The 14,729-nt window shown below is 50.4% G+C and overlaps 1 protein-coding gene across 1 annotated transcript in view; it reads right to left on the bottom strand.

The window, feature by feature from the left end:
* The window catches only part of LOC126188801 (protein argonaute-2-like), a 31,390-nt gene extending 17,061 nt beyond the window's left edge, over positions 1-14,329 (bottom strand). The window contains exons 1-2 of the mRNA XM_049930414.1: positions 13,820-14,329; positions 4,726-5,265 (exon numbers count right to left, since the gene is read on the bottom strand). Coding sequence (XP_049786371.1) covers positions 4,726-5,265; positions 13,820-14,329 — 1,050 coding nt within the window. The remainder of the gene's footprint in view (positions 1-4,725; positions 5,266-13,819) is intronic.
* Between the last annotated feature and the right edge of the window lie 400 nt (positions 14,330-14,729).

The raw sequence follows: 14,729 nt of genomic DNA, 5'->3' as shown, positions 1-14,729 counted from the left end.
CTATTGCCATTGCCATCCGTGATCGCCGTCGAGCTTTGCACCACTTTAAGAGGCACCCATCCGTAGCCAGCCTTACTACCGCCTTCGCGCTAAAGCCCGTTATTTAATCAAACAGAGCAAGCGGATATGTTGGGAACGATTCGTTTCTTCCCTTGGTTCTATTGTCCCTATGTCATGGGTATGAGCTACACTTAGCTCTCTCCCATGTTGCCATCGGCAGTCCACCCTCCCAGGCCTTCACCTCCCAGATGGCATTTGTATGGCCCCATTAGTTCTTGCAGAACATCTTGCGACCCATTTTGCAGTGGCATCAGCGTCTTCCTCCTATCCAGCTGCTTTCCTTCATCAAAAACAGTGGGCTGAAGCTTCCACCTTATGTTTCACCCCTTGTGAGTCAGAATCTTACAACGAAGCTTTTACTGAATGGGGATTTCTTTCTGCTCTATCTTGTCATGATACGGTCCCTGGCCCAGATTCCATTCATAACCAACTGCTTCAACATCTCAGTGCTCCACAACGGCAACATCATCTTCGGGTGTTTAACCATATCTGGCTCCAGGGTGACTTCCCTTCTCAGTGGAGGGATAGCATTGTGGTTCCTGTCCTGAAGCCTGGTAAGAACCTCCTATCTGTTGACAGCTATCGGCCAATTAGTTTGACCAATGTTGTTTGTAAGTTACTTGAATGGATGGTAGCCCGTCGGCTCAATTGGGTCCTCGAATCTCGGGATCTATTGTCCCCTTACCAGTGTGGCTTTTGAGAGGGACGGTCTCCAATCGATCATTTACTTCGCTTGGAATCCGCAGTCCGGCAGGCTTTTTCCCAGCACTGCCATTTGGTTGCAGTGTTTTTTGACCTTCGCAAGGCCTATGACTCGGCCTGGCGCCAACACATGTTACTTACCCTTCATCAGTGGGGTCTTCGGGGCCCACTCCCGATTTTTATCCGCCAGTTCCTGATCCATCGGTCATTCAGAGTTCGAGTTGGTACTGCTTTTAGTTCTCCATGGACCCAGGAGACGGGCATCCCACAGGGTTCTGTCTTGAGTGTCCTTTCCATCATTGCTATCGATGGACTTCTTGCCTCTGTCGGTCTCTTGGTCGCCCCTGCCCTGTATGTGGATGATTTCTGCATTTGGGTTAGTTCCTCCTCGATGGCATCTGCAGAACGGCAGCTCCAAGTAGCTATACGGCGTGCCTCTGCATGGACCCTCTCACACGGGTTTCAATTCTCTCCTGTAAAATCGCGAGTGGTCCACTTCTGTCGCCTTACTATGATCCACCCTGATCCAGTGTTCTATCTCGCTGCACAAAGATTGCCTGTGGTCCCACAGTTTCGTTTCTTGGGTCTTCTTTTCGCAAACAAGCTCACTTGGCTGCCCCATATCAGACTCCTGAAGGTAGGATGTTTCCGTAAACTCAATGTCCTTCGCTTCCTTGCCCACTCCTCTTGGGGTTTGGACCATTCCCTCCTCCTCCGTCTTTATCGTGCTCTAGTTCTGTCTCGCTTGGACTATGGTTGGCAAGTTTATGGTTCAGCTGCTCCTTCCACACTGCACGTGCTGGATCCAGTCCACCATCGTGGTATCCGTTTGGCCACCGGTGCCTTCCCTACTAGTGCTGTTGAAGCTGGGATCCCTCCCCCTTTCTGTTCGGCGGTCCCAGCTTCTGGTGTCTTATGCACTCACTATCCGTTCCTCTCCCACTCATCCTTCCTATTCTATTCTGTTCCCAGACCATGGACGTCGCCCACCCGACTCCCGTCCTCGGGCGGGTTTACCAGTTGGGCTGCGCCTTCTGTCTCTTCACCGTGGTTTTCAGCTTCCTTCTTTGTCCTGTCTTCCTCGCTCCCTCCCCTCCACCCCTCCTTGGTTAGTTCCTTGGCATCGAATTCGGATGGATCTCCGCCGAGGTGCGAAAGATTCCATCCCCCCAGTGGTGTTCCGTTCCTTTTTCCGCCAAATTTTATGGGAGTTTCGGGATGCTGTTGTTTTTTACACTGATGGCTGTAAATCTGATCATGTTGGGTATGCCTTCACGTCCTCTGTTGGAACAGGATGTCATCTGCTGCCACCTACATGTGGGGTGTTTACTGCGGAATTGATGGCAATTTCCCAGGCCCTTACCTTTATTAAACAGTCCCAACACAACCGCGTTTTGTTATGTACGGACTCGGAGTGGCCTTCTTGCTATTGACCGGTGTTTTTCCCGCCATCCCTTGATCTCTGCTATCCATGACCATCTCGCTGATATTCAGTGCTGCTTGTTCCATTGACTTCCTTTGGGTCCCTGGCCATGTGGGTATCCCGGGTAATGAGCTCGCTGATCGTTTTGCTGGGGGAGCAGTTACTTACCCCGTTTTCTGTAACCCCTGCTGCAGCGGATTTATGGCTTCACATCAAATCCCACTTCGCACAGTCATGGGCCACTTCTTGGGAGGCTACTCCCCTGTCTAATAAACTAGGTGCAATTAAGGTGACACCAGGCCTGTGGCGTTCTTCCTTTCGCCTCTCCCGAAAGGACTCTACCACACTGTGTCATCTCCGCATTGGCCATACCAGGCTGACCCATGGTTTTCTTTTGCGTGATGAGCCACCCTCACTATGTGGTTGTGGAGCCTTTCCAGTCAGTAGCCCACATTTTGGTTGATTGCCCCGATATTTTGGCTCTGCGTGCTAAGTACAGATTCCCCCACACTTTACCTTTGATGTTGGCTAACGATTCCCGGCTGGTCTCTCTGGTTCTCGGTTTCCTCTGGGAAAGTGGTTTTTATTCTCAGTTTTAAGGTTTTTAATCTCTCTGGTGTTGGCGCAGGGCGGTGAGTGTTTGGGTGTCTCCCACTGTAAGCAGTGTTCGGAGATTCCCGATTCCCCTCCCTGACCGAAATCCTTTCTTCTCCTTTTACTCTGTTTTTACCCTTTTTTTTAAGGCTTGGTTAGTCTTTCTATTCCCATACGTACTTTCTACATTCTAGCAGTTGTACTTTTTACGTCACAGGTGGTCTTGCCTATGCTGCTTCAGCATAGTTTTGGGTTCTTTATCTTGCTGACTTCACTCATTTTGTTTTTTACCAATGACAACATGACTGCCCTTTTACGTTTTTACCTTTTTCCGTTTTATTGTTCTGACTTTACTGAGATGTCTCATTAGCGGAATGGAGCATAATTGAAACAAGGAACTGATGACCTTGCTGTATGGTCCCTTAAACCTTAAACAACCAACTTATCTTCTTGGATCATCGGAGTGCTTGGCAGTGGTCACAATGGCACATGGCCCCTGCTGTGGCTGGGTGGCGCCCATAGGGAGAGCATCTGGTTGGAGTGGGTGGTATCAGGGCAGATGCTTGCTTGGAGCATGAAGCATATCAAGCTGCAAAAATCTGGCCGTTAGCACATGGCTGTCTCTTCGAATGGTGAAGGATCCTTGAATGATCCAGCAACCTTCCCTTCCATGGCTGCACCATGGGAGGAGGGCCAGGCTCGCTGTCTTGGTCTGAAACACTTTCCACATTGCCTCGTTTGTACTAGGACGTATGGGGACACATTCACGACCACAAAGCCGATTTTCGTGGAAAATATCGAGGAAAAGTTTGGAGTCTGTTAGCAAGATGCAGTCAGGCTCCCTGTTGATCAAAGCTGCTTCTGCCACCCAATCCACAGATCTTCATGCCTGTAATCGTCTTGACAATGTCCTGGTGTCTATCACTCCTCATGAATCTCTGGTCCAGGGAGTAATTTTTCTTAGGGACCTCATCCTACAAACTGATGAACTTCGGAATAATCTGGAGTAGTGTGGCATTCATTTCCTTCGATGTGTGCAGTAGGATCGCAAAGACAACAGCACCAATAATGGCGCCTTCATTCTGACTTTCGAGGGGATACCCTCCCAGAGAAGTTCAAGGTTATGTGCTACAGATATGACGTGAAGCTGTACATCCCTCCACATATGCGGTGCTTTTGGTGTTTGCGTTTTGTGCATGACTTCCAGCTGTATGGCGGACCCTTTGTGTGGTGACTGGCCACCCACTCCATGAGTGAAGCCCGCCGCCCGCCGCCTATGTATCAATTGTGCTGACCGCCAGTCCCCTCGCTCGTCGGATTGCCCAGCTTACAAAAGTCAAAAGATGATGAAAGAATAACAGTCCCTGGATCGCTTGTCTTATGCTGAGGTTCGCCAAAAGTATGAGACGCCATCCAGTGTCACTCTCTTCACTTTTGCCTCTGTTACTTCCTTTCCTCCTCCCTGGTCCTTGGGACTTTGTACAGGAGCTGATGACCATAAAGTTCAGTGAGCCACAAACCAATTATCGTTATCCCTTGTCCTTAACCCAGGGGTGTTCACAACTCTCTTGGTGATACGTGCATGGCGAGCACAGGGCCCCGAGCTAGTGCAGTTCTCCTTCCTTTCCAGGCTGCCCTACCCCCCTTCCCCATCCCTCCTTGTGCCCAATCCTTCCCCCCCCCCCTTACCACCCCTTCACACTCCCTGTTCTTGGGATTAATGTACTGAACCTTCGTGCAGAGACAGATGTTTAAAAATTCCAGGATCCTGTTTCCTTTGTTTTTCTCCATCCTCACGCTTTCTTCCTCTTTCCCTACGTTCACTCTTCTCCTTGATTTGATGCCCTTACTTCTATCTCTGCCCTGTTCTCCTTGCCCTGTTCTCCTTGCCCTGTTCTCCTTGCCCTGTTCTCCTTGCCCTGTTCTCCTTGCCCTGTTCTCCTTGCCCTGTTCTCCTTGCCCTGTTCTCCTTGCCCTGTTCTCCTTGCCCTGTTCTCCTTGCCCTGTTCTCCTTGCCCTGTTCTCCTTGCCCTGTTCTCCTTGCCCTGTTCTCCTTGCCCTGTTCTCCTTGCCCTGTTCTCCTTGCCCTGTTCTCCTTGCCCTGTTCTCCTTGCCCTGTTCTCCTTGCCCTGTTCTCCTTGCCCTGTTCTCCTTGCCCTGTTCTCCTTGCCCTGTTCTCCTTGCCCTGTTCTCCTTGCCCTGTTCTCCTTGCCCTGTTCTCCTTGCCCTGTTCTCCTTGCCCTGTTCTCCTTGCCCTGTTCTCCTTGCCCTGTTCTCCTTGCCCTGTTCTCCTTGCCCTGTTCTCCTTGCCCTGTTCTCCTTGCCCTGTTCTCCTTGCCCTGTTCTCCTTGCCCTGTTCTCCTTGCCCTGTTCTCCTTGCCCTGTTCTCCTTGCCCTGTTCTCCTTGCCCTGTTCTCCTTGCCCTGTTCTCCTTGCCCTGTTCTCCTTGCCCTGTTCTCCTTGCCGATTGGTATCTCTGTCCATTCCTCAGGTGTGACATGAGGTGTGAACAATCACTTAAGAGGGAGTGCACTCTGAGAGGGCCCCCACAAGGAAGGAGCGCGCCATCTGAGACGCTGGCAATCATGGGGGATTCGTCCGCAATGGATTTCTCTTCTTCCCTGTCTTCTACCCAAAAAGAAAGCTAGATGGAACTCCTGTTCCGAAAATTCTACCACCAGCACTGAAGTTTCTTGTCACAAGATCTGACGGTCAAGTTTTCTGAACAGTCAACTTTCGTCCTTCAGAAGGATGTAGATGAGATTGCAGGACCAGTGAAATTTTGTACTCTGTTGTGCAATGGTACCTTGCTGTTGGAGACAGAGCGCCTTCCAGGCCCAAAAATTACTTCAAGCCACTCTCATGCACACATTACTTGTATGAGTGGAGGCCCACCACATCTTGAATTCGTCACGTGGTGTGGTGTATACCAGGTCACTCGACGGACTAACTGATGAGATTCTCACTTTCCTCTGATCAGGGCGTGATGGCCATCCATGGGGTCATGAAAATGGTCGACAAGGACCGCATACCGACCCGAACAGTCTTCCTGACATTTGACAATGTGCAATTGCCTTCACGAATTAAAGTGGGTTATGAGATCATTTCTCTTCGGCCGTATGTACCCAGCCCTACAAGGTGTTGCCAATGTCAGCGGTTTAACTATAAACAGCAGTGTTGTTAAAGTGTGGCTAAATGCGTTACCTGTGGCAGGGACGCCCATGAGGGTGACTGTCCACCTGTCACCTCATTGCATCAATTGTATGGGGGACTATGCTGCCTCCTCGGGCGACTGCCCCATCTACAAAGATGAGAAAACTATACAGGAAATTCGAGTGAAAGAGAAGGCGTCGACCTCGGCTGCTCGCAAGTTATTAAATAGCAGAAAGCCCACTGTGCTTCTGGCAGGTAAATACAGTACCATTCTCGCCTCGCCTCGGCCTACCAGGGTGGTCGCTACACAGACATGCGATCTAACATTTAGCGATTCGGTCGTCAGATCGGCCAGTGCTGAGATCGCCCAATCAACGTCTCCTCTTCCTCCCACCAACCCTAACGCTCAATCATCCGCTACTTCTAAGACGAGAACCTCTAAATCAGATGCTCAGACCTTAAAAAAAGAACAGACACGCCATGACTTCTTGCGTACACAAACTTCAGTCATAAACTGTTCTTTCGACAAAACTTAATTCTTCAAAGAGAAAAGTTCTCCATCTCCGCCGAGGCGCGTTTCTTCTACTGCGCCACCCAGCAGTTGCTGTCCCCGGCCATCTTCAGTTTCGCCAGACCGAACCGCTGGTAGCCGATCATCTGGCCTTTCATTGGTGGAGGAAGCTGCCCCTCCTGACTAGTTCAGGAAGGTGTCAGACGCAACTGTTGAGTTGATGGACCATGACTCGCCACCTATCGATTGCAAAAGCTGTGCTCCCTCGAAGCCAGGCCCTCAGCAGCCATCGAGGTGACCCTTTCTTGTTTCTTCTTTTTCTTTTAATTTCCTAATGGCACTTCTTCAATGGAATATTCGCGGCATTCAGTCCAACCGAGAGGAACTAAAATTACTCCCTCGAATGTACTGTCCACTTGTCGTAGGTCTCTAAGAAACGAAGTTACGCCCATGTGATCGTACTGACTTGGCACACTACCTCCATGCATTTTGGGCTACCCCCTGTGGCAGGTATTCCGGCTCATGGAGGGGTCATGTTGCTGGTTCGGGATGATGTCTACTACGATCCAATCATATTGCACGCAGATCTGCAGGCAGTTATCTTCCGAATTACTCTCCCCACTTCCACATTTTCTATTTGTACCGTTTACATTCCATCATCGTCTGTCTGCCTTTACTAGGGCAGACGTTATAAAACTGATTGCTCAGCTTCCTACACCATTTTTGTTGATTGGAGACTTTAATGCCCACCATGCCCTGTGGGGCTCTCCAGCAACCTGCCTGCGAGGCTCCCTCTTGGCAACTTTTTCAACCACCTCAATCCAGTCTGCTTAAATACTGGTGCACCTAACTTCCTTCCGGATGCAACACATACCTATTCCCACTTGGACCTCTCAATCTCCACTATCCAACTTGCATGTCAGTTCGAGTGGTATGCTCTGTCTGACACATACTCGAGCGACCATTTCCCCTGTGTAATCCATCTCCTGCTTCACACCCCTTCTCCACATTCCACTAGCTGGAACATCTCCAAAGCTGACTGGGGGCTTTTCACCTCCCTGGCGAACTTCCATGATCAAAACTTCTCCAGTTGCGATAGTCAGGTCGAATACCTCACGGACGTTATTCTCACTGCTGCTGAATATTCCATCCCTCGTACTTCCTCTTTTCCACGTAGAGTCCCAGTCCCCTGGTGGACTACGGCATGCAGCGACGCTATTCGTGCTCGGCGACGTGCTTTACGCACCTTGCAACACCACCCTACGATGGCGAACTGTAGCAGTTACAAACGACTCCGTGCACAATGTCGTGTTGTCAAAGAAAGCAAAAAGGCTTCCTGGGTGGATTTCACCAGCTCTTTCAACAGTTTTACTCCTTCGGTTGTTTGGGGTGGCCTGTGCCAGCTATCTGGCACAAAGGTCCACACCCCGATTTCTGGCCTGACTGTAGCGAAGGAAGTCCTTGTGGATCCTGAGGATGTCTCGAATCACTTTGGCCGCTTTTTCGAGGTGGTTTCGAGCTCTGCCCATTGCATCTACATCCATACTCCGCAAGCCACCTGACGGTGTGTGGTGGCGGGTACTTTGAGTACCTCTATCGGGTCTCCCTTCTATTCCAGTCTCGTATTGCTCGTGGAAAGAAAGATTGTCAGTATGCCTCTGTGTGGTCTCTGACCTGTCGTTCATGGATGTCGCCCCCTCCTTGTCGGTGACGGCTGGGGACCCGGCGGTATGACTGGATTTAAAGTGTTCAGCCCCCATTTAAACCATCGTTCTGTGGTTCTCCAATGGAATTGTAATGGATACAATCGCCACCTTCTGGAATTGAAATCCCTTCTTTCGTCCTACTCTGCAGCTTGTGGGGTTCTCCAGGAATCTCATTTTACTGATGCTCACTCACTGACCCTCCGTGGGTTCCGTGTTTTCTGTCGAAATCGGGTCGGACCCCTGTGGGCTTCAGGTGGCGTTTGTACATTGGTCCGTACAGACATTACTAGCACGTGGATTCCTCTTCAAATAACATTGGAAGCGGTTGCTGTTAGGGTCCACTTGGACTCTGCAATCAGTTTGCAATTTTTATCTCCCTCCTGACAGGACTCTTACACCTGCTACCTTAACCACCCTTCTTCAGCAACTTCCTCCTCCCTTCCTCCTCCTTGGGGATTTTAATGCTCATCATCCCTTGTGGGGCAGTGCCTTTCCATCTAGACAATGTCTTCTTCTAGACCAATTTATTGCAGACCACGACCTGTGCCTTCTTAATGATGGCTCCCTACTCATTTCAGTGCCGGTCATGGTACCTTTTCTGCCATTGATCTTTCTTTCTTCTCCCTCTCTCCTCCCTTGATTACACTGGTCGCCACACGACGACCTTTGTGATAGTGACCATTTCCCGTTGATTATCACGCTCCCTTCCTGTTCCCCGATGGACAGGTTGCCTCGTTGGTCTTTCCAACGCGCCGATTGGCCTCTACACTGCACAGGTCGTGTTTTCTCCCTCTTTGTCGGGTTGTATTGATGACGTCCTACGTGACGTGTCTGACGCGATTGTTTGCGCTGCTAGGCTTGCTGTCCCGCGCTCATCTGGACCATTTCGTCGCCGGCAAGTCCCATGGTGGAGTACGGCTATTGCCATTGCCATCCGTGATCGCCGTCGAGCTTTGCACCACTTTAAGAGGCACCCATCCGTAGCCAGCCTTACTACCGCCTTCGCGCTAAAGCCCGTTATTTAATCAAACAGAGCAAGCGGATATGTTGGGAACGATTCGTTTCTTCCCTTGGTTCTATTGTCCCTATGTCATGGGTATGAGCTACACTTAGCTCTCTCCCATGTTGCCATCGGCAGTCCACCCTCCCAGGCCTTCACCTCCCAGATGGCATTTGTATGGCCCCATTAGTTCTTGCAGAACATCTTGCGACCCATTTTGCAGTGGCATCAGCGTCTTCCTCCTATCCAGCTGCTTTCCTTCATCAAAAACAGTGGGCTGAAGCTTCCACCTTATGTTTCACCCCTTGTGAGTCAGAATCTTACAACGAAGCTTTTACTGAATGGGGATTTCTTTCTGCTCTATCTTGTCATGATACGGTCCCTGGCCCAGATTCCATTCATAACCAACTGCTTCAACATCTCAGTGCTCCACAACGGCAACATCATCTTCGGGTGTTTAACCATATCTGGCTCCAGGGTGACTTCCCTTCTCAGTGGAGGGATAGCATTGTGGTTCCTGTCCTGAAGCCTGGTAAGAACCCCCTATCTGTTGACAGCTATCGGCCAATTAGTTTGACCAATGTTGTTTGTAAGTTACTTGAATGGATGGTAGCCCGTCGGCTCAATTGGGTCCTCGAATCTCGGGATCTATTGTCCCCTTACCAGTGTGGCTTTTGAGAGGGACGGTCTCCAATCGATCATTTACTTCGCTTGGAATCCGCAGTCCGGCAGGCTTTTTCCCAGCACTGCCATTTGGTTGCAGTGTTTTTTGACCTTCGCAAGGCCTATGACTCGGCCTGGCGCCAACACATGTTACTTACCCTTCATCAGTGGGGTCTTCGGGGCCCACTCCCGATTTTTATCCGCCAGTTCCTGATCCATCGGTCATTCAGAGTTCGAGTTGGTACTGCTTTTAGTTCTCCATGGACCCAGGAGACGGGCATCCCACAGGGTTCTGTCTTGAGTGTCCTTTCCATCATTGCTATCGATGGACTTCTTGCCTCTGTCGGTCTCTTGGTCGCCCCTGCCCTGTATGTGGATGATTTCTGCATTTGGGTTAGTTCCTCCTCGATGGCATCTGCAGAACGGCAGCTCCAAGTAGCTATACGGCGTGCCTCTGCATGGACCCTCTCACACGGGTTTCAATTCTCTCCTGTAAAATCGCGAGTGGTCCACTTCTGTCGCCTTACTATGATCCACCCTGATCCAGTGTTCTATCTCGCTGCACAAAGATTGCCTGTGGTCCCACAGTTTCGTTTCTTGGGTCTTCTTTTCGCAAACAAGCTCACTTGGCTGCCCCATATCAGACTCCTGAAGGTAGGATGTTTCCGTAAACTCAATGTCCTTCGCTTCCTTGCCCACTCCTCTTGGGGTTTGGACCATTCCCTCCTCCTCCGTCTTTATCGTGCTCTAGTTCTGTCTCGCTTGGACTATGGTTGGCAAGTTTATGGTTCAGCTGCTCCTTCCACACTGCACGTGCTGGATCCAGTCCACCATCGTGGTATCCGTTTGGCCACCGGTGCCTTCCCTACTAGTGCTGTTGAAGCTGGGATCCCTCCCCCTTTCTGTTCGGCGGTCCCAGCTTCTGGTGTCTTATGCACTCACTATCCGTTCCTCTCCCACTCATCCTTCCTATTCTATTCTGTTCCCAGACCATGGACGTCGCCCACCCGACTCCCGTCCTCGGGCGGGTTTACCAGTTGGGCTGCGCCTTCTGTCTCTTCACCGTGGTTTTCAGCTTCCTTCTTTGTCCTGTCTTCCTCGCTCCCTCCCCTCCACCCCTCCTTGGTTAGTTCCTTGGCATCGAATTCGGATGGATCTCCGCCGAGGTGCGAAAGATTCCATCCCCCCAGTGGTGTTCCGTTCCTTTTTCCGCCAAATTTTATGGGAGTTTCGGGATGCTGTTGTTTTTTACACTGATGGCTGTAAATCTGATCATGTTGGGTATGCCTTCACGTCCTCTGTTGGAACAGGATGTCATCTGCTGCCACCTACATGTGGGGTGTTTACTGCGGAATTGATGGCAATTTCCCAGGCCCTTACCTTTATTAAACAGTCCCAACACAACCGCGTTTTGTTATGTACGGACTCGGAGTGGCCTTCTTGCTATTGACCGGTGTTTTTCCCGCCATCCCTTGATCTCTGCTATCCATGACCATCTCGCTGATATTCAGTGCTGCTTGTTCCATTGACTTCCTTTGGGTCCCTGGCCATGTGGGTATCCCGGGTAATGAGCTCGCTGATCGTTTTGCTGGGGGAGCAGTTACTTACCCCGTTTTCTGTAACCCCTGCTGCAGCGGATTTATGGCTTCACATCAAATCCCACTTCGCACAGTCATGGGCCACTTCTTGGGAGGCTACTCCCCTGTCTAATAAACTAGGTGCAATTAAGGTGACACCAGGCCTGTGGCGTTCTTCCTTTCGCCTCTCCCGAAAGGACTCTACCACACTGTGTCATCTCCGCATTGGCCATACCAGGCTGACCCATGGTTTTCTTTTGCGTGATGAGCCACCCTCACTATGTGGTTGTGGAGCCTTTCCAGTCAGTAGCCCACATTTTGGTTGATTGCCCCGATATTTTGGCTCTGCGTGCTAAGTACAGATTCCCCCACACTTTACCTTTGATGTTGGCTAACGATTCCCGGCTGGTCTCTCTGGTTCTCGGTTTCCTCTGGGAAAGTGGTTTTTATTCTCAGTTTTAAGGTTTTTAATCTCTCTGGTGTTGGCGCAGGGCGGTGAGTGTTTGGGTGTCTCCCACTGTAAGCAGTGTTCGGAGATTCCCGATTCCCCTCCCTGACCGAAATCCTTTCTTCTCCTTTTACTCTGTTTTTACCCTTTTTTTTAAGGCTTGGTTAGTCTTTCTATTCCCATACGTACTTTCTACATTCTAGCAGTTGTACTTTTTACGTCACAGGTGGTCTTGCCTATGCTGCTTCAGCATAGTTTTGGGTTCTTTATCTTGCTGACTTCACTCATTTTGTTTTTTACCAATGACAACATGACTGCCCTTTTACGTTTTTACCTTTTTCCGTTTTATTGTTCTGACTTTACTGAGATGTCTCATTAGCGGAATGGAGCATAATTGAAACAAGGAACTGATGACCTTGCTGTATGGTCCCTTAAACCTTAAACAACCAACTTATCTTCTTGGATCATCGGAGTGCTTGGCAGTGGTCACAATGGCACATGGCCCCTGCTGTGGCTGGGTGGCGCCCATAGGGAGAGCATCTGGTTGGAGTGGGTGGTATCAGGGCAGATGCTTGCTTGGAGCATGAAGCATATCAAGCTGCAAAAATCTGGCCGTTAGCACATGGCTGTCTCTTCGAATGGTGAAGGATCCTTGAATGATCCAGCAACCTTCCCTTCCATGGCTGCACCATGGGAGGAGGGCCAGGCTCGCTGTCTTGGTCTGAAACACTTTCCACATTGCCTCGTTTGTACTAGGACGTATGGGGACACATTCACGACCACAAAGCCGATTTTCGTGGAAAATATCGAGGAAAAGTTTGGAGTCTGTTAGCAAGATGCAGTCAGGCTCCCTGTTGATCAAAGCTGCTTCTGCCACCCAATCCACAGATCTTCATGCCTGTAATCGTCTTGACAATGTCCTGGTGTCTATCACTCCTCATGAATCTCTGGTCCAGGGAGTAATTTTTCTTAGGGACCTCATCCTACAAACTGATGAACTTCGGAATAATCTGGAGTAGTGTGGCATTCATTTCCTTCGATGTGTGCAGTAGGATCGCAAAGACAACAGCACCAATAATGGCGCCTTCATTCTGACTTTCGAGGGGATACCCTCCCAGAGAAGTTCAAGGTTATGTGCTACAGATATGACGTGAAGCTGTACATCCCTCCACATATGCGGTGCTTTTGGTGTTTGCGTTTTGTGCATGACTTCCAGCTGTATGGCGGACCCTTTGTGTGGTGACTGGCCACCCACTCCATGAGTGAAGCCCGCCGCCCGCCGCCTATGTATCAATTGTGCTGACCGCCAGTCCCCTCGCTCGTCGGATTGCCCAGCTTACAAAAGTCAAAAGATGATGAAAGAATAACAGTCCCTGGATCGCTTGTCTTATGCTGAGGTTCGCCAAAAGTATGAGACGCCATCCAGTGTCACTCTCTTCACTTTTGCCTCTGTTACTTCCTTTCCTCCTCCCTGGTCCTTGGGACTTTGTACAGGAGCTGATGACCATGCAGTTCAGTGAGCCACAAACCAATTATCGTTATCCCTTGTCCTTAACCCAGGGGTGTTCACAACTCTCTTGGTGATACGTGCATGGCGAGCACAGGGCCCCGAGCTAGTGCAGTTCTCCTTCCTTTCCAGGCTGCCCTACCCCCCTTCCCCATCCCTCCTTGTGCCCAATCCTTCCCCCCCCCCTTACCACCCCTTCACACTCCCTGTTCTTGGGATTAATGTACTGAACCTTCGTGCAGAGACAGATGTTTAAAAATTCCAGGATCCTGTTTCCTTTGTTTTTCTCCATCCTCACGCTTTCTTCCTCTTTCCCTACGTTCACTCTTCTCCTTGATTTGATGCCCTTACTTCTATCTCTGCCCTGTTCTCCTTGCCCTGTTCTCCTTGCCCTGTTCTCCTTGCCCTGTTCTCCTTGCCCTGTTCTCCTTGCCCTGTTCTCCTTGCCCTGTTCTCCTTGCCCTGTTCTCCTTGCCCTGTTCTCCTTGCCCTGTTCTCCTTGCCCTGTTCTCCTTGCCCTGTTCTCCTTGCCCTGTTCTCCTTGCCCTGTTCTCCTTGCCCTGTTCTCCTTGCCCTGTTCTCCTTGCCCTGTTCTCCTTGCCCTGTTCTCCTTGCCCTGTTCTCCTTGCCCTGTTCTCCTTGCCCTGTTCTCCTTGCCCTGTTCTCCTTGCCCTGTTCTCCTTGCCCTGTTCTCCTTGCCCTGTTCTCCTTGCCCTGTTCTCCTTGCCCTGTTCTCCTTGCCCTGTTCTCCTTGCCCTGTTCTCCTTGCCCTGTTCTCCTTGCCCTGTTCTCCTTGCCCTGTTCTCCTTGCCCTGTTCTCCTTGCCCTGTTCTCCTTGCCCTGTTCTCCTTGCCCTGTTCTCCTTGCCCTGTTCTCCTTGCCCTGTTCTCCTTGCCCTGTTCTCCTTGCCCTGTTCTCCTTGCCCTGTTCTCCTTGCCCTGTTCTCCTTGCCCTGTTCTCCTTGCCGATTGGTATCTCTGTCCATTCCTCAGGTGTGACATGAGGTGTGAACAATCACTTAAGAGGGAGTGCACTCTGAGAGGGCCCCCACAAGGAAGGAGCGCGCCATCTGAGACGCTGGCAATCATGGGGGATTCGTCCGCAATGGATTTCTCTTCTTCCCTGTCTTCTACCCAAAAAGAAAGCTAGATGGAACTCCTGTTCCGAAAATTCTACCACCAGCACTGAAGTTTCTTGTCACAAGATCTGACGGTCAAGTTTTCTGAACAGTCAACTTTCGTCCTTCAGAAGGATGTAGATGAGATTGCAGGACCAGTGAAATTTTGTACTCTGTTGTGCAATGGTACCTTGCTGTTGGAGACAGAGCGCCTTCCAGGCCCAAAAATTACTTCAAGCCACTCTCATGCACACATTACTTGTATGAG

This window comes from Schistocerca cancellata, chromosome 5 (genome assembly GCF_023864275.1).
Source record: "Schistocerca cancellata isolate TAMUIC-IGC-003103 chromosome 5, iqSchCanc2.1, whole genome shotgun sequence".
Lineage (NCBI taxonomy): Eukaryota > Metazoa > Arthropoda > Insecta > Orthoptera > Acrididae > Schistocerca > Schistocerca cancellata.
This window is presented reverse-complemented; position numbering and strand designations above follow the sequence as displayed.